This window comes from Peromyscus leucopus, chromosome 8b, assembly GCF_004664715.2.
Source record: "Peromyscus leucopus breed LL Stock chromosome 8b, UCI_PerLeu_2.1, whole genome shotgun sequence".
NCBI lineage: Eukaryota > Metazoa > Chordata > Mammalia > Rodentia > Cricetidae > Peromyscus > Peromyscus leucopus.
Genome location: NC_051086.1, coordinates 37,867,160 through 37,886,631, shown reverse-complemented (window position 1 = coordinate 37,886,631; position 19,472 = coordinate 37,867,160). Strand labels below are relative to the sequence as shown.

General features: G+C 49.6%; 1 protein-coding gene across 1 annotated transcript in view; it reads left to right on the top strand.

Annotated features, from left to right (window-relative positions):
* The window catches only part of Fat2 (FAT atypical cadherin 2), an 86,418-nt gene that overhangs the window by 14,608 nt on the left and 52,338 nt on the right, over nt 1-19,472 (top strand). The window contains exons 2-3 of the mRNA XM_028880039.2: nt 9,491-12,761; nt 17,315-17,629. Coding sequence (XP_028735872.1) covers nt 9,503-12,761; nt 17,315-17,629 — 3,574 coding nt within the window. The 5' untranslated portion in view covers nt 9,491-9,502. The remainder of the gene's footprint in view (nt 1-9,490; nt 12,762-17,314; nt 17,630-19,472) is intronic.

Here is a 19,472-nt window from a genome sequence, read left to right as displayed (position 1 = left end):
CCCCATCCCTGCTTTCTCCTCTCTGTGTGACTACCACTCAGATCCCACAGTGCCATCCTCCTCTCTCAAAGGCTCTGGATGCACCTCTCTGCTTACACAGCCATCCTCATTCCTTGCTCCCTCCAGTGCCCCACAGCCCCCTTACTCCTGCCTCAGGGCCTGTGCGTGACCTGTGTCTTTGTCCAGGAACTCTCTTCCTTAAGATAGCCACCTGGCTATCTTCCTTACTCTGACAGCATCCCGCACCCAGGTCGTTTGTCCTTCCAAGTTCCCTTACCAGGAGAAGACTCCTTCCCCCACCCCACATGGTTTCTCTGTATCTCACTTTCACAGAACGACACAGTGAATATCATCTCCCTGTACCCTTTCTACAAGAATGCATTTGCCCCCACAAGGATGTAGTCCCCCATGGCAGAAGATCAGTTTCTCTCATCCTTTGTTCTAGAGCTCCAGGAAGAAGGTTCTTTATGAGCACTGAATGAACCAGTCAAGGAATCTGGCAGAGCAAACCTCATACAAAAGCCCACATTTGCACCACCTCCCATTTATCCTTTTTCTTCTCCCAAACTCACGTGCCTGGGAGCACTTAGCATCCTTTATATGTCCCCTTTGCATTCTGACTCTGGAGGACCCCAGGTATAAAATCTCTGGGGGCCTTTTCTGTGAAAAACATTTAAAATAAATATACAATTATAAACTAACTGTCATATTTTAGCATAACATTGCCTATGAAAACACTGTTTTGGGGGCTGGGAATGTGGCTCAGATGGCAGAGTGCTTGCCTAGGGTTTCTGAAGCCCTAGGTTCAAGTCCATCATCATATAACCAGGTGTGTGTGTGTGTGTGTGTGTGTGTGTGTGTGTGTGTGTGTGTGTGTACTCCCAGCACTCAGGAGGGAAAGCAGGAGGATCAGAAGCTGAAGGTTGTTATACTCAGCTATATAGTAAATTTAAATCCAGCCTGGAATACATGAGACCCTGTCTCTAAATAAATAAACCCCCCCCAAACAAAACAAAAACCTGCTGTCTTCAACCTCAAAGTTGATTTTTTTCTTCTTCTTCTTCAAACTCTGAAGAAGCTCATTTGTGTGTGGTTCTGGGGATGGAACCTAGGGCTCCTTACAAGCTGGGCAAGCATGCTACCCACTGGTAGCTTCCTTTCAGGTGGTTCTTCCTTCCATTCTCAGGGGTGGGTGGATCTTATCCTGAGACAGCCTCTGGGCATGCTGCAATCTCCATACATTGCTGGTCCTGGAGGGTGCCACCTGCCCCTTCCCTCTGCACACCATCTTGTCATTTTATCTGTCCTCCCGCAGCCTGGGAAGTGGGTCAGAATAGCTCTTATCACCGGCTCACATGTAAACTAAGGCCCACGACAGGTCCGGTGGCTTTCTCCAGGTCATGTGACCCACCTGTGTGGTTCCAGCCACTGTCTGTCTGCAGCACACGTGCACCAAAGGCCTTTGAGTTCTATGAGAACACTCAGGAGTGGTTGCCTGCAAACTGACAGATAGATGGAATGTTCCTCGGGTTTGTGGATGAGAATTCCCTTTGGCTCAGGTGACAAAGCAGGAGCTCCTGCCCCACATGCAGAGGAAGGAGAGTCTTGGTCTGATGGCAGGCTGGTTTTCCCAAAATGTAGTCCTGCTTCTTCTCAAAAACATTTGATGGCTCTCTACTACCAAGGAAAGGGAGGGAGGAAGGAAGGAAGGAAGGAAGGAAGGAAGGAAGGGAGGGAGGGAGGGAGGGGGGGGGGAGGAAGGGAGAAGGAGGGAGGGAGGAAAGGAGGGAGGGAGGGGAGGAGGAGGAAAGGAAAGGAGGGAGGGAAGAAGGGAGGGAAGGAGGATGAAAGAAGTTAGCCTTCCTAGCCAACAACTCTGCAGAACTTAGAGTTTCTAGTCTGTTTTGAAGGCACACTCCCAGCTCATCGTCCCCACGCCCGCTATAGCAAACAGAATACATTCAGGGTTCCCTCTTGAGTGCCGCTAGGACCATCCCTAGCACGGAATGTCCAAAGCAAAAGAGACAGGAGGACTGAGAATGTGGCAGCCCCGAGTTCGCTGCCATGACACTGGGTTTGGGGAGAGGGAAGATAGTCTCCAAGGTGCTGAGGAGTGAAGCCGGGGGCCCATCCTTTCTTGAAAGGCCCTTCAAGTTCAAACAGCACCTGAGCTATCAGCCAGCACTTCTGCAGCTTGGGTACATAGATACACCAGGTTCCAGAAGTGGGGAGTCTGTTCAGGGGTCAGCCCCGCTTGCAGCTGGGGAAGGGTGTCCTGGGCAGCCATGCTAGCTTCCAGCCTGAGAGCTGGAATAAAAGGCAAGTGTCTTCTATTTCTTTTTCTCCTTCGTTTAATTTATTCTTTGTGTGTGTGTGTGTGCGCGCTCATGCTCACCATAGCAGGTGTGTGGAAGTCAGAGGTCAATTTATGGGAGTTACTTTTCTCCTTCTATGGTGTGGGTCCCAAGGATCGAACTTAGGTTGTCAGGCTTGGTGACGAATGGCTTCACCCAGTGAACGGTGTTTCCTTAGGAGCTTTGGGACACATGTGCTGAGAAAAGGGAGCTGTTGGCCATTGGAGGGCTACTCAAGAAGTCTCTGCTTTTGTCTAGGTCACAACACATTTTCCCCTCCATAATGGTTTCAGAGTTTCGGGTCTTAGGCTAAGGTCTTTGATCTATTTGGAGACAATTTTCATGCAGAGAGATGGCGAGGAATGTGGTATCACCCTTCTGCATGTGGATATCCAGTTTTCTTTTTCACATGACCTTTTTACCCCTCCTGGGATTTACCCAGAGGACTGAGTCAACCTGTCACAGACACTTTCACACCATGATCACTGCAGCAATATTCACAAGGGCTGAGATGAACCACCCAGGCATCCATCAACGGAACACAGACAAGGAAAATGTATGCACGAAATGTATGATTTTCAGCCTTAAACAAGAACCAAGTTAGGTCATTTGTAGGGAAACAGATGAAACTGGGAATAATCGTGTTAGAAATTAGGGTTTTCTCTCGTTTGTGGCTCTTAGATTTTAATGTAGTCATATACAACCATGTATGTTTGTATAAAATAAAAGTAGGAGTGAAATTGTCGAGAAGTCAAAGGAAGCAAATGAGAAGGATATGAAAAGGGAAGGTGGGAGGTATGGAGGTAAGGGTCACGTGCTCAACAGAGACTGTATATATGTATGAAAACTTAAAGATTAAAGTTTAAAAAAGGGAGGTGTTGGCCGGAGGACAGATGTCCCTTTGCTCCATGCTGGGGTGTTTCTGGGAAAGACAGGAGCATTTCCTGGTATTCCTTCAGTTGAGGTTTGGTCTGGCTTTGATTCATCAATCTCCCCATAGAAAAGACATTAGTCAGAGCCTCAAACTCCTGAGGTTTAAAGTGGCACACCACACACGGGCCTGCTGCATACACTGTGACAGGCGTGAAGATCACAGCACACCTGACCAGATGTCCCCAGACCTCTTCTGACAGGACCCAGGATGTTGTGCGAGCAGAGCCAGCTTGCTGGAGTGGAAAGGACTCTTAGGGGTCCTCCAGCATGCTGCTCAGCCCTGAGTTCCCTATCGGGTGATGAGCAAGGCTGGGGGGCCAGGGCACAGGCACCAGCCCCGTTTCTAACAAGGCAGTCATCTTCAGTCTGTTTGCACATCACAAGTCCAGCCCTATTCTATTAGTTTGGACTTCAAAGTAAGAGACAGCTCTGGAACCACTGAGCCACGCCCACCTCACTGCCCCTAATAGACACACCACTGACAGAGACGTCTGTGGGGTGGAGCTTATGTATGTGACTGAGACCACACAGTGCATGGGTGACTTCAGATTCCAAGCTGCTGGGGACCCTCTCAGGGTTCTGACCTAAGTATTGTGCAGTGTTGGTGGGTGTACAGATGGGTCCATGGCCGGGGACATCTCTCAAGACTCTGGGAGATGCTTTTAACACTGGATGGAGCTGCGTCTGTGTGTGTAGTTCAAAGAGCCATGCCTGAATGAGCCAGAGGGACTTTACAATTTATAGACTTTACAATTCTATAGCTCCCTGGTCTAGAACGTCCTCCACAAGTGTGGCTCAGACTGCTTGCTTTCCCCAGGGGCAGGGATCACTCCATTTTCTGGGACACTCTGCATCAGTGGTGACAAGTTTAGTGCCACTAAGTTTTTGAATACCAGAAGCAGTGTTCTGAGGACCTGGGAGCTGAATCATAGGATGACCAGAATCACGACTTCTTAAAATCCTATCCCAGCAGGGCTGAGGGTGTGGCTCAGTTGGTAGAGTGTTGGCCTAGCATGCACAAGCCCTAGGTTCCATTCCCAACACTGCCTAAACCAGGTGTGATGGCGCAGTCCCATGATCCCAGAATTTGGGAGGTAGAGGCAGGAGGATCAAAAGGTCAAAGCCACCCTGGGCTACAAAGTAAGTTTGAGGCTAGCCTGAGCTACACAGGACCCTGTCTTATAAAAACAAGCCAGGGCGGGTGAGATAGCTCAGCACATAAAGACTCTTGCTGCCATCCTTGATAACCTGACTTTGTTCCCCAGGAACTAGAAAGGCTCCTGAAAGTTGGCTTCTAATGTCTACCTATGTGCTGTAGCCTCCTCTATTTCCTTCCCTCCCTCCCCTCCTCTAGTCTCTCAATCATCAATCAATAAATGTATTAGAGAGACTGAAAATTTGAAAAATAAAACAAGCAAGCAAACAAATAACCCTGTGGCATTATGCTGCAGAGGCAGATTCAGGATCAGTTAGGGCAGGGCAGGACACAGTACCTGAAAGTCTTCCTTATCCACAGACCCATCGTTAGCAGGATGAGCCTGTCACTGAGACGTGCTGGCACTGAAAGCCAGGTCCATATCTGTGCTGTCTCTGACTTCATTCTCATACATTGGGAAAACTGAGGCTCAGCGAAGGCAAGCCGTTACCTGAGGCCACACAGCTGGTCCTCTCTTGCGAAGCGGGGCTGGGATTCATACATAGATCCTCACAGGGTTTTATTCATGAACAGGTGTGTATGACTTGATGTTCCCCATGCGATAGTCCACAGTGGGCCCCTCAGCCCGTGTTCCCTTCCTGTCTGTCTGGGCCTGGGCAGCTGGGGAGCGTCAGGCCCCACCCCGGACAAGTACCTGCTAGCAGTCTTCCAGAAGATCATGGAGTGGGGCCAGCAAGCTGAGAGTCGAGCGCAGACCTGCTTCCTGTTCCAATGGGGCACAGACTGGACTCTCTCCAGAGATGCCAGTGGGCCCCAACCTCACCCTAGCCCAGGCTTTGTTTCATTGAGAACTAAGCACTCATCAGGTTGTACGCAGGTGCCAGGCACTGTGGTCAGCACGCTCATGTTCACATTTTTTTTTTCATTTTCATAAAACCCAATGGGTAAGAAGCTCTTACTAGCCCATCTTCCAGACAAGGAGAACAAGGTTCCCAGAGGTTAGGTAAAAGACCCAAAGCAACACAGTTGGCTGAGGGATGGTGCTGGGACTGGAGCCCTGAGAAAACACAGCATCACTTTCTGATGGCCCAGATGGAGGAAAGTCCCTGGCTGTCACCCACACTTTGGGACTTTGGAACTTTATTTTCCTCCTCCCCCCCTCCAAAAAAGCCATCTTATTTTTAGTTATGTGTATGTATGTGTGTCTGTATGTGGGTTTGTTCTCATGAGTTTGGGTGCCAGGGGAGGCCAGAGAAGGGTGTTGGATCACCTATAGCCAGAGTTACAAGTGGTTGTGAGCCACCAGCTATGAGAGCTAGGAGCCAAACCCTGGTACTCTGGAATTTTGGCAAGTGCTTTTAACCTCTGAGCCTTCCCTCCAGCCCCAAGCTTTTCCCGCTTATGAAAGGAGGGGACCATCTCCAAAGATTAGTTCCGTTTTCTTCTCTCCTGACTTTTCCTAGGTCCAGAACCTTCCGTTTTCAGCTGATATGAATTGAGCTGGGCGTGCACCCAGTACTGATCCCTGCACGCAGCGGGGATCCCATCGTGCATAAGGAGCACAAAGCCCTTGGCTTTGTGGAACCCAGTGTCCGGTGGGTGAGGATAGTCATTGGACAAACAGGGTGACGAGAAAGACCCTGACGTGACACAGGTGGTATTAGGTGGGTGTTTCAAATGGCGGTCACTTTGCTAGAGGCTTAAGTAGAGGAAGCCACAAAACCAAGGGTCTTGGGGCAGCTCCCGATTCAAGATATTTGCAGAGGGAAAAGGCAACTCCAGGACAGTAGCAGGTCAGAGAACGATGTGACGGCATCACCAGGTGGTTCCGGGACATTTTACGCCATCCTAAGGTGATTAGATCACAATCTAAGATTTATGGGAAACTGTTAGAAAAAATTTAACTGGTAAATGATATGAAGATATGAATTGCTGTGTATTTTTTTTACAAGAAGTCTCATGTAGTGCTTCTGGGTGTGGGAGGCTCGGAGGGTGAGACAGGGAGGCCAGGGTGCCTCTACGCCCTGCGAGCATGCTCACCTGTTGGGACCAGGTCCCAGGAAACAGCCCTGTAGGCACAGAGTCCTCCCTCCACAGGCTGCCTGCCCACTGTGGCTCTGTGGGTCCTAGACTTTGCATGTGGGCACACGCATCAAGTTACCACCCCACCGTGCATCTCTCTGCCTCTCATCCCCCAGGGAGACCCCGTGGCCACCTCATCCCTACAGAGCATCTTAACGGGTCGGGTTGGCGCCTATGCCGGCTGAGCCTGCTCTTGTTGGGACCTGCCCATTGCTGGTGCTGACCCAGGGGAACAGGAAGCGCCCTGCACAGCGGGGCAAGCAGAGCAGCCAGGGCGGGCTGCAAGCACCTGGCTCGCTGAGCTGAGGATCGGATGCTGGGGGAAAGGGCGCTTTCCTTCTGGTATTTCAACTTCAGGGATCACGCCATCCTGTGAGAGCTGGGGCCTGAGTGATTTTGGGGTCGACTCCTGCTTGCGGGGCTGGAGGGGTAGTCCTGTATGGCTTCTTTCTGCCTGGGGCTGCAGGACAGAATAAGGTAAGAATGGGGGTGGGCGGCGTGGAGGGTGAAGAACACTGGTTTGGGGACCACCAAGCGTGGGTGTCTGCCCTTGTCCGGTATTCTTTTGCTGAGGTGTTTGGACTCTAGGCACCCCAACAAGGTCTTAAGTGACAGACTGGGGTGGTGAAGCTCGAAGGGTGGCCTAGAATCTGCCCCTCTTCTGCTCCAGGCTTCCAGAAGCCGGCGCAGGTGGGCTTTTTGGTTCCCGCCTCCCATCTCAAAACATTTCCTGCAGGCTGTCAGAGAACTCTGTGCCCTGTTCACGGGTACTCTGAGAAGAGGTGGCGCCCTGCTCCTTTCTCCCTTGCCCTGGAAGTTTAACTATTCGGTGCCTTTGAAGAGCGAGATAACCAGAAAAACGAGTCTGTCTCGTCTCACCCAGGAATGCTCCACACATGGCCCCCAGCCAGGGTGTTCCTGGGAATGGGGTTCCCAGGGGCAGAGCCGGCTTCAACCCTCTCAGTGGACTCCCAAATCGGCTTCTACCCCTGGTTCTTTAGCGCAGGCTCAGCTCTAAGGGACACAGCAAGCCAGCGGAGAGGACAGAGGAGCCAGGAGGTTAGTTCAAGGAGAACCAGTTTCTTGGACTAGTGCAGACCTGGCCACCCACCATGTGAGCTGGGGCAAGTAGCATCCCCAGAATTGGGACTCTTTGCCATGTGAGCTGGGGGCAAGCAGCATCCCCAGAATTGGGAATCTTTGCCATGTGAGCTGGGGGCAAACCACATCCTCAGAATAGGACTCTGCCATGTGAGCTGCGGGCAAGCCGCATCCTCAGAATGGGACTTTTTGCCATGTGAGCTGGGGGCAAGCCACATCCTCAGAATAGAACTCTGCCATGTGAGCTGGGGGCAAGTAGCATCCCCAGAATTGGGACTCTTTGCCATGTGAGCTAGGGGCAAGCCACATCCCCAGAATTGGGACTCTTTGCCATGTGAGCTGAGGGCAAGCCGCATCCTCAGAATGGACTCTGCCCGTTTGCACATGAAGACAGAGCCCCTTTGAGATTCATTTTGGCTGTGACATTCCCAGAGTCTAGGAGTTGCCTATCTGGAGTTAAGCTCTGTCCACAGTGGGTAGAGGTGGGCTAGGTGTCCTTAGGCCTGGAACAGGGAACAACTCTGCCTGGGACTACAGAAGCTGCTTTCTAGTTTACCACTTTGCTTCCTGATGGGTGCAAGGCCCTGGACTCACACTTCCCATTAATAATGGCTAATCTTTTAAAAACTTACCACCATGCGGGAATCGCTGCTAGATCGCTCACCTTCATCTTCCCCTTCAATTTACACAAGATTGCTGTGAGATAGAACCACCCCCACGCACTGTTTTTTAAAGATAGGCTTGTGCAGCCTGGCCTGGAACTCTCTAGGTAAACAAGGATGACCTTGAACTGATCCTCCTGCTTCTACCTCTTCAGTGCTGGGATGCCAGGCATGCACCACCCTGTACCTGAGTGTTAGTAACAAATCCAGGGTTTCATGCATGTTTGGTAAGCACTTTACCTGCCTTAGCCATATCTTCAACCCTAAACAATACACTAGCATATACATTAAATGTTTTGTTTTTAATTATGTGTGTATGGATGCATGTGTCTGTGTATGGGTTTGTGCAAGTGAGCGAGGGTGCCTGCAGAGGCCAGAAGAAGGTGTCAGATTCCCTGGAGCTGGAGTTAGATGCAATCGTGAACTGCCTAATGTGCATGCTGGGAGCCAAACTCTGGTCCTCCGGAAGAGCAGTACATACTCTTAACCACTGAGCCATCTTCTCCAGCCCCATCTAGATACTATTTTTATCCCTGTGTTATGGAATAAGGAATCGAGGTTCACAGAGGTCAGAGACTTGCTGGAGGCCTAGCCATTTAGCAAATGGGAGCTGGGGTTGAGATCCAGGTAGCCTGGTGCCAGGTCTGAGATACTGACAGCAATGCTTTCCCCATAGTCCCTGTGTGCATAGATGCAGTACAGTTTGGCTCTGGCTCAGCACCAGTGGAGGGGTCTCACCAAGAGAAACTGCTAACCTTGGATCCTTGGCTAAGAGTTGGAGCAATTTTACCTTCACAAGGTATCCACAGAGGTGTCTGGGGAAAAAAAATAAAGGAGCCAGTGAGTGATCAGAACTAGGATTTGTCCACAGGAGTCCCAGAGAGGATATTTCCAGTTGTCTGTGTTCTGACACAGGATACTCAGAGAGCAGCTCTGTCCACAGCAATGGGTGGGGAGCAGATATAACTCTGCTTTTCATCCTGCATCCTCCCTTGCACTATTGAGGAAGGGGATCTGGAGGAATGAGAGGAGGAATAAAAGAGGGAAACATGATCACATACATTATATTTATGTATGCAAATGTCAAAATCAAACCAGTTATTAAATACAATTAATATATGCTTTTAAAAAAGAAAGAACCACAGTGATAGGAGCTGGTTCCTCCCTGACTCGAGCCCTCCCCCCCTTTTTTTTTGACTCAGGAGCTTTTCACCATGACTCTTGTCCTGCTGGGTCTAACCATTCTGTTGCTCCACCATGTGGCCTGTGAGAAGCCCCTAGAAGAAACAATTCCTCCCTTGGCTTGGCGCTTCACACATTCCCTGTACAATGCCACCATCTACGAAAACTCTGCTCCCAAGACCTATGTGGAGAGTCCAGTGAAGATGGGCATGTACCTGGCGGATCCCCAGTGGGTGGTGAAGTACCGGATCATCTCTGGAGATGCGGCTGGAGTGTTCAAGACTGAGGAGTACGTGGTGGGCAATTTCTGCTTTCTCAGAATAAGGACCAAGAGCAGCAACACAGCGCTTCTCAACAGGGAGGTGCGAGACAGCTACACGCTCATAGTGCAAGCCTCGGACAAGAGCCTGGAGTTCGAAGCAATGACCCACGTGGTGGTCCGCATCCTGGACCAGAATGACCTGAAGCCCCTCTTCTCCCCACCTTCCTACAGAGTCACCATCTCTGAGGACATGCCCCTCAAGAGCCCCATCTGCAAAGTGACTGCCACGGATGCTGATCTGGGCCAGAACTCTGAGTTCTACTATGCCTTTAATGCCAGGTCGGAGGTGTTTGCCATCCATCCCACGAGTGGGGTGGTCACTGTGGCCGGGAAGCTGAATGTCACATGGTGGAAGAAATACGAGCTCCAGGTGCTGGCTGTGGACCGCATGAGAAAAATCTCAGAGGGTAATGGGTTTGGCAATTTGGCTACATTGGTCATTCACGTGGAGCCTGTGCACAGGAAGCCCCCAGCGATCACCTCTGTGGTCATGACTCCACCAGATGGTGACGAAGGCGCCATCTATGCCACTGTCACGGTGGATACAAATGGCTCCGGAGCTGAAGTAGAGTCCCTGGAGGTGGTTGGTGGTGATCCTGGAAAGTACTTCAAAGCTCTCAAGTCCTATGCCCAAGACAACAAGTTCAACCTGGTGGCAGTCAGGGACATTAACTGGGCAGAACACCTTCATGGCTTCAACCTCAGCTTCCAGGCCCACAGTAGGAGCAGACCTCCCGCCCACTCTCCCATTAGGGCTTTCCATTTCCCACCCTCTAGGCTGACCAGCCTCAGATTCGAGAAGGCTGTTTACAGAGTGAAGCTCAGTGAATTCTCCCCTCCTGGAAGTCGTGTGGCATTGGTAAAGGTCACCACTGCCCTCCCCGCTTTGAGATATGCTCTGAAGTCATCCTCTGGGAACACAGTATTCAAGCTCAATGCTCGCACAGGCCTGATCACCACCATGAAGCTTGTGGACTTCCATGACCGAAGCCAGTACCAGCTCCATGTGAAAACCTCCCTGGGTCCAGCCACCACCACTGTGATCATTGACATTGTGGACTGTAACAACCATGCCCCAGTCTTCAACAGGTCTTCCTATGAAGGTACGATGGATGAGAACATCCCTCCTGGTACCAGTGTTTTGACTGTGACAGCCGTAGACCAGGACCATGGGGACAATGGACATGTCACCTATTCCATTGTTGGCCCCAAAGCTGTCCCATTCTCTATTGACCCTTACCTGGGGGTCATCTCCACCACCAAACCCATGGACTATGAACTCATGAAAAGAATATATACCTTCCGGGTCCGGGCATCAGACTGGGGGTCCCCTTTTCGCCAGGAGAAGGAGGTGTCTGTTTCTCTGAGGCTCAAGAATCTGAATGACAACCAGCCTATGTTTGAGGAAGTCAACTGTACTGTGTCCCTTCGTCAAGATGCGCCAGTCGGGAAGTCGATAATGGCTGTGTCCGCCATAGACATGGATGAACTTCAGAACCTAAGATATGAAATTGTGTCTGGCAACGAACAAGACTACTTCCATCTCAACCATTTCTCAGGGGTGATATCTCTCAAACGCTCTTTCATGAATCTCACTGCTGTTCGACCCACCGTCTATTCTCTGAAGATGACAGCCTCTGACGGCAAGAACTACGCCTCCCCCACAACTCTGAAAGTCACTGTGGTGAAGGACCCTCACTCTGAGGTCCCCGTACAGTGCGATAAAACAGGAGTGCTGACCCATATCACAAAGACCATCCTCCAGTCTGCTGGGCTTCAGGGCCAAGAGGCGGGTGAAGAGGAATTCACCTCCCTCAGCAACTATCAGATCAACCACCACGCTCCCCAGTTCGAGGACCACTTCCCCCAGTCCATTGACATTCTGGAGCAGGTGCCCATCAACACCCCCTTGGCCCGCCTGGCAGCCACTGACCCGGATGCTGGCTTTCATGGTCGTCTGGTCTATGTGATTGCGGATGGCAATGAGGAAGGTTGCTTTGACATTGAGCTGGAGACAGGGCTGCTCACGGTGGCAGCAGCCTTGGACTATGAGACCACCAGCTTCTACGTCCTCAATGTGACTGTGTACGACCTGGGCACCCCCCAGAAGTCCTCCTGGAAGCTGTTGACAGTGACTGTGAAGGACTGGAATGATAACCCACCCAGGTTCCCTCCGGGTGGGTACCAGCTCACCATTTCTGAGGACACAGAAGTTGGAACCACGATTGCAGAGCTGAAGACGAAAGACGCCGACTCCGAGGACAACGGGAGGGTCCGCTACACCCTGCTAACCCCCACGGAGAAGTTCTCTCTCCACCCACTCACTGGGGAGCTGGTTGTCACAGGACACCTTGACCGGGAATCCGAGCCTCGGTACATACTCAAGGTGGAGGCCAGGGACCAGCCCACGAAGGGCCACCAGCTCTTCTCTGTCACCGACTTGATAGTCACATTAGAGGATATCAATGACAACCCTCCCCAGTGCATCACAGAGCACAGAAGCCTGAAGGTGCCGGAGGACATGCCCCTTGGGACAATTTTGACATTCCTAGATGCCTCTGACCCTGACCTGGGCCCTGCAGGTGAAGTGAGATATATCCTGGTGGATGATATTCATGGAACCTTCCGGGTGGAGCCGATGACTGGAGCTCTGAGTCTGGAAAGAGAGTTGGACTTTGAGAGGCGGGCTGGTTACAACCTGAGCCTTTGGGCCAGTGACAGTGGGAAGCCTCTATCCCGCAGGACCCTCTGCCATGTCGAAGTGTTAGTCCTGGATGTAAATGAGAATCTCCATGCTCCTCGCTTTTCATCCTTTGTATACCAGGGCCAGATACAGGAGAACAGCCCTGCAGGGACCCAGGTGATGATAGTCACAGCCCAGGATGACGATGGTGGTTTGGATGGAGAGCTCCAGTACTTCCTACGGGCTGGCACTGGCCTGGAAGCCTTCAGCATCGACCAAGACACAGGTACTGGGGTGAGGTACATGGGGTGCTGGGGCCTGGAAAACAGTGGGCTGAAGGGAGACACAGGAACAACAAGTATTTTAAATTTGTCTTTATGAGGGTTTTCACTGCAGATTTTTTTATATAGGTTCACACGAATATGCACATGTATGTGTAAAATGCATATTATATGCATATAATAAACATAACATATCTCACTTATGAAAGTAATACATGATAGTTATATATTTTTTTCTTAAAATTTTTGAGACTATAATTTAATTATATTTCTCCCTTCCATTTCCTTCCTCCAAACTTTCCCATATACCCTTTTTTGCTTTTCTTCAAACTCATGACTTTTTTTTACTAATTGTTATTGCATGCATATATGTATGTGTACATACGTGTATATTTCTAAATATAAGCTATTCACTCCATATAATGCTACCTATATGTACGTGTGTATGTTTTCAGGGCTGACCATTTGGCACTGGACAACCAATTGGTCTGCTCTTCCCTAGGGAAGGCCACCTCTCCCATTCCCAGGCTTCCTGTAGTTCTGTGTGTAGAGACCTCATGGCCTTCTCTCCATACAGTTTGGCATGTATGTTCATTGGTGTCCTTGTTCAGCTCACATTTGGGTGGTCACATTGGTGAGATTCTGGGTGTAGCTTCTGATCCTTCTAGGAAACTCAGTCTCACAGCAAACTCCATGACCTCTTGACTCTTATCATCTTTGCACCCAATCTCCTACAAAGTTCCCTGAGCTTTAGGTATAGGAATGTTTTGTAGATGTATCCAATGGGACTGGGCTCCACAACTCTGCATTTTGATTGGGTGTGGTTTTCTGTTGCAGAGAGAGGCTCCCTTGATGAAGGAAGAAGGCTATACATTTCTGGGGATGAAAGGACAAGTGCATAGCTTGTTGTCGGGGATTATGTTGGATTAGTAAATTAGTGGTTGTCGATTCTCCTCCAGTGTCCACGGCTTCACTAGCAATGAGTAGTCAGCTGGGTTTCCAGTACCAATCATGGTCTCCCTCTTGTTGAGCAGGTCTTAATTAAGCCCAATTAGAGAGATACTGGCCGCCACTAAGGTATGCTTGCCACTACTAGGTTTATGGTGCCATGATGTTTGCTAATGTGGTTCATAGGCATTGTAGCTGCTTAGGACTTGGTTACCTCCCTCCTTTGGAAGCTTGCATGGTGTCTTCTGGTACCATGAAAACTAGTCCTCAGGGAGCAGGCTCTCAGGTCAGTTCCAGCTCAAGGGTCTCTGGGCCCTGTTTCGGAAGTGCATGGTGTCTTCTGTAATAGGGACTCACCTTCTACCTCCAGGAAGTAACCAAGGGCAGCAGCAATAGAGTGTGTGTTTTGAGAGTCTCTTAGACAGCCCCGGCCAGCAACTTAAAAGAGGGTTTCTCATGTCTGGTGTTGGGGTTTTGTTTAGAGGATCTTTGGCTCTTAGAGGGAGCACCATCAGCCCAGATGACAAAGGTTCATTAAAACTCTACATGAATATCTGTACACAGAATTACATGTATTAGGTGCTTGGGTATTTTGTTTGTTTGTTTTTTGGTAAATAGTTAAGAGTGTGATTCCTTGTGGCTTTTTCAGACATCCTTATTTGTTATTTTACCCACTTCTCTCTTCCTTCTGAATTAATCTCCCTCCTCCCTTGCTAAAGCCCCTTTTCCATTTCCCCAGATCACTTGCACCCTGCTATTCCCCTTTGCCGTTCTCCCACCTTCTTCTATATTTACACCCCTCTACCCCCAAGAAGCCTCCCTTTCCCATTTCCTGGATCAGCCCATGTGTACACTACTATTCCCCACTCTATTGCTCCCCAAGCCCTGTATCCTGGCAATGGTCTGGTTTCACTTTCCCAGTTTCTGTGGTTACCACAGGCTATGTAATCACATCTGAAGATTTGGAGCTAGGAGCCTCCAATAAGAGAGAATGTGTGACATTTGTCTTCCTGGGTCTCTGTTACGTCACTCAATATGGTCTTTTCTAGTTCCATCCATTTACTTGCAAAGTTCATTATTTTGTTTTTCTTTAAGGCTGAATAGTTTTCCGTAGTGCATATAGCACCACATTTTCATTATCCACTCCTCAGATGTAGAACATTTAGGTTGTTCCTATTTCCTAGCTATTGTGAATAGAGCAGCAGTAAACACGGCTGAGCAGGGCTGAGCCTCTGTGGGATGGGATGTGGTGTCCTTTGGGAATATGCCAGGAGTCATATATCTGAGTCAGAGAGTAGATTTATTTTAGCCTTTTGAGAATTCCCCATACCGATTTCTGTAGTGGCTGCTCCAGTTTGCAGTCCACCAGCGTGAATGAGGGTTCCCTTTCCCCACATGCTCCAACGTTTGTCATCAATTGTCCCACTGAGCTTTGCCATTCTGGCTGGTGTAAGGTGAAAACTCAAAGCTGTTTTGATTTGCATCCTTCAATTGCTAGGGATGATGACTATTTTCTGAGACATTTCTTAGTCGTGGTCTTCTCCTCCTCCTTTTCTTCTTCTCTATTCAGATCCCAGGCCCATCTTTTGAATGGGTCATTTGGGGTTTTTACTTTTTTTTTTTAGTTGTTTATGTATTGTGGATACTAATCCTCTGTCGGATGTTTAGCTGCAAAGATTCTCTCCCCTCCTGTGGTCCTCCTCGTCACCCGGTTGATTGTTCCTTTAGCTGTGCAGAAGCTTCGGAGTTTCTTGAAGCCCCACTTGTCAGTTCTTGGCTTTAGTTCTTGGGAAATGGAGTCCTATTCGGGAAGTCCTTCCTACACCTGTATCCTGTAGGTACTGCCTCTGTTTTCTTCTAGCAGTTTCAGTGTTTCGGCTTTCAAATGTAGGCCTTTGGAGTTAGTTTTTATGCAAGGTAATCGATACGGGTGTAATTTCATTCTTCTGTGTGCAGACCCCCCTAGTTTTCCCAGTACTGTTAGCTGAAGATGGTTTCTTTTCTCTAGCATATGTTTTTGGCATTTTTGTCCAATATTAAGTAGCTGACGTTATATGCATTTGTGTTTGAGTCTTTGATGTTGTTTCTTTGGTCTACATGTCTGTTTTTGTGCCAATACCATATTGTTTTACTACTATGGTTCTGTAATATATCTAAGGTCTAGAACTGTAGTTTGTTTCCAGAGTAAAAGGCAGGGTAGTGTGGCGGGAAGAGTATCCCATTTAGTAGACTCTAGACCCAGCTCTCTCAATCTCTCTTTCTTCCTCCTCCTTCTCCTCCTCCCTTCAACCTTCTCCTCCTCTCCAGGGCTTTTCTGTGTAGCCCTGGCTGGCCTGGCACTCTCTATGTAGACTAGGCTGGCCTCAGTCTCACAAAGGTTTATCTACTTCTGCTTCCCAAGTATTGAGATATTAAAGGTGTACATCATGCTCAGCCCCAGCTCTTCCTCTTACTTACCATATAATCTTGACCAAATTTATGCTCCCTATCTGGGCCTCAGTTTCCTCACTTGTTACCTCCCGCCTGCTCTGCTCTGATTGTGAGTCTAGACTCTGCCCCCTTGTGTAGACCCTGACAACTGAGAGTGATCTGTGAGAACTTAAGGTACAGGCTTCTTGTGCCCACTGTTAGAGCCCCGTGTTCTAGAACAGAGCTGGCCCTTACAGGCAGTTTGTAGAGTGAATAAACTAAGCATCTAAAACCACGAAGTAATGAAGTAGAGAGCAGAAATGTACTCCTCAAACCTCTAACCTCTAATGTGAGGATCCACCAGGATTGAAGGACTGTCGGGATCAGGTTAAGGCCAACTGTAGGACAATCCCACTCACAGACTGTGAGGTGACTAGCTGGAACTTGGGTTGAAGGTGTTGGGGACAGCTGATAAACTTCCACTGTCTTCTGGAAGCCTTGTATATGTCTGCATGCCAGAAGCAAGGGCCTGTTCTAGCAGAGAAAGGCCGAGAGGTTCTACTATATGGACATCAGTTGCTCCCATGTTTAATTCAGCATCTCCCACCTCATACTGACAGCCCTAGCCTCTTTCCCTGGGTTGTCTGTCCACATCCTTTTCACAGTACCATTTTTCTTTTTATTCAGTGTGTGTGTGTGTGTGTGTGTGTGTGTGTGTGTGTGTGTGTGTGTGTCTGTGTGTCTCTGTGTGTCTGTGTGTCTGTGTGTCTGTATATCTGAATACATGTCATATTCATGTATATGTGCATTGTACATACATGTGTGAATGTGCCCATAGATGTGTGAGCAGGCACATAGAGGCCAGAGGTTGATGTGAGGTTTCATCCTCTGCTGATCTCCACTTAATTGTTTGAGACAGCCTGATACAGAACCTGAAGGCTCACTGATTCAGCTAGATTGGCAGACAACAAGTTACCCCACAGACTCCTCTGTCTCTCCCATCCCTCCTCCCCAGCGCTGGGGTGATGGGCACACACCACCATACCCAGCTTTTATGTGGGTGCTGGAGATCTGAACTCGGGTCCTCCTCATATTTGTACAGCAGGCACTCACTGAGCCCTCTCCCCAGGCCCGGGTAGGATGGTTTCTAAAGCCTCTCTGAGATCTGAGTATATTGGGTTTGGTCACTTGCTGTCCCCAGGAATACTTGAGACACTGGCACCTCTGGACCGAGAATTCACGCCCTACTACTGGTTGACGGTACAGGCTGTGGACAGAGGCTCTGTTCCCCTCTCCGCTATCACTGAAGTCTACATTGAGGTTATGGACATCAATGACAACATACCCTGCATGCCTCGACCGGTGTTCTACCCCTCTGTCCAGGAAGATGCCCCCTTGGGTACCTCCGTGCTTCAGCTGGAGGCCTGGGACCCAGACTCCAGCTCTCAAGGGAAGCTGACCTTTAACCTCACCAGCGGGAATCACATGGGGTACTTCGTCATTCATCCATTCACAGGTGAGGCCTGGCAAGCTGGAGGGGCAGAGATATATAAATCTACAAAGTGGTTCTTGGAGTGTCCCTGGGGCATCATCCGCATCACCTGCAGACAGGTCGGAAATTCCAATTCTCAGGCCCCTCCCTAGACCTGCTAGATCGATATTCTGAGGGTGGACTCTGAAAATGTATGTTTTAACAGAACAAGCATAGCTTTCTTACAAGTGTTAAAGTTGATACACTTTTCAACTGTTCCTATCTCCACAAGAAAATGAGAACTTGTTGGAATCTTTCTTGCCTTGCGGTCCAGTAGGTGACCCAGAGGTCAAGCTGAGATTAGTTCAGGTCTTTGAATGCTCTCAAACTGACTCTTCTTCCCCCAAGTCACAGTCACGGCCAGAGACATCATTAGCTGTTCTACTTTCTTTCTGTTGCTGTGGTGAAAAAACATTCAGGGTCAGAAGCAACTTGGGGAGGAAAGGGCTTCTTCAAGAAATGTATTTTATTGGCTTATACTTCCGGGTCATAGTCTATCACTGAGGGAAGTCAGGGTAGGCACTCAAGGCAGGAACCATGGAGAATGCTGCCTGCTGGCTGCCTCTCTGGCTTGCTCACAGGTTTCTGCTTAGCTAGCTTTCTTATGCAGACCAGGACCATCTGCCTAGGGAATGGTGCCACCGGCAGTGAGCTGGACCTTCCTGCACCAATTAACTGTCAAGCCAACCCTCCACAAGCATGCACACAGGCCAATCTGATTTAGGCAACTCCTCCATTGAGGCTTTTCTTTCCAATGACTCTCAGGCTGTGTCAAGTCAACAGCTAACAAAGCTGACTAGGACAGCCCTTATTGCAGACTGGTCTCAGATGTGCCCATGAAGCAGTCACAATTGTGATGCCACCCATACCCCATCACCTTTCTCACAGGCCACGGATGATAAATGGTTCAGAGGAACCCAGGGGTCACCCCGTGGCAGCAGTGAGCCACGGAGAGCCCTCCAAAGATGTTTGGTTTGACTCACACAAACTTTAAGCATAAGTTGTAGTCCACATTGGCAAATGCCACAGAACATTCCAGGTCTCTGGATGCTCTTCAAAAAGAGCATGCTCTGACCACATTCTCCCCACATTCCCAGAGGGCCACGGTGTACCAGAGGCTGACAGCAGATCACACATACATTCTTTGGTGCCCACAGCCTCTCCCCCACCCCTGTTGTCTTAGTCCCAGCCCGCTTCCTCCAGCTATGTGGACTACCACTCCTGTTCCACAGGATTTGAGAGATGCTACAGGCCTACTGTAGGGAAGACTGGCATTTCCATGTGACCCCATCTTTCTGACCCCACAATGTGCTCTTGCCCCAGAAGGACAGACTATAGAGGGGAAAGGGGGGTTGCTTATAGGTTTTCCCAGGATCCCTGAGGCAAACAGCAGGCAAGGAATGCCAAGAGTCTTTGGCACCGAAGACTGGAGAGAACACTTTGGGTTAACTTTTGACAGCTCAGACTGTAGCTACATCCTCTTCTCTCTGAGCTGAGGGAGCTTTTCTTATAGGAAACAGGTCTCAGCAAGTTCACCTCTCAGGCTCACCCCATGTCCCCAGTGTCCTGCCCCTACACCGCTACCCCTCACTCCTCTTTTCAGAAGAGCAAGGAGATCCCTCACCTAAGGCATTAACTGCACAGCTTCTCCCAATCCCTCTTCTGTTTACTGTCAACAGTCCTCTGGCGGCAGGCCTGCCTGGCAAGATGCCCTTGCGGGCAGAGGTACTCCCAGGCTTCCTGCAGCCAGGCAGAAGAAATCGGGACTAGCGTGACTAGTGTGAAGTCTCACGTTTAACATAATTGTATCCGCCATCAGCCCCCAGCC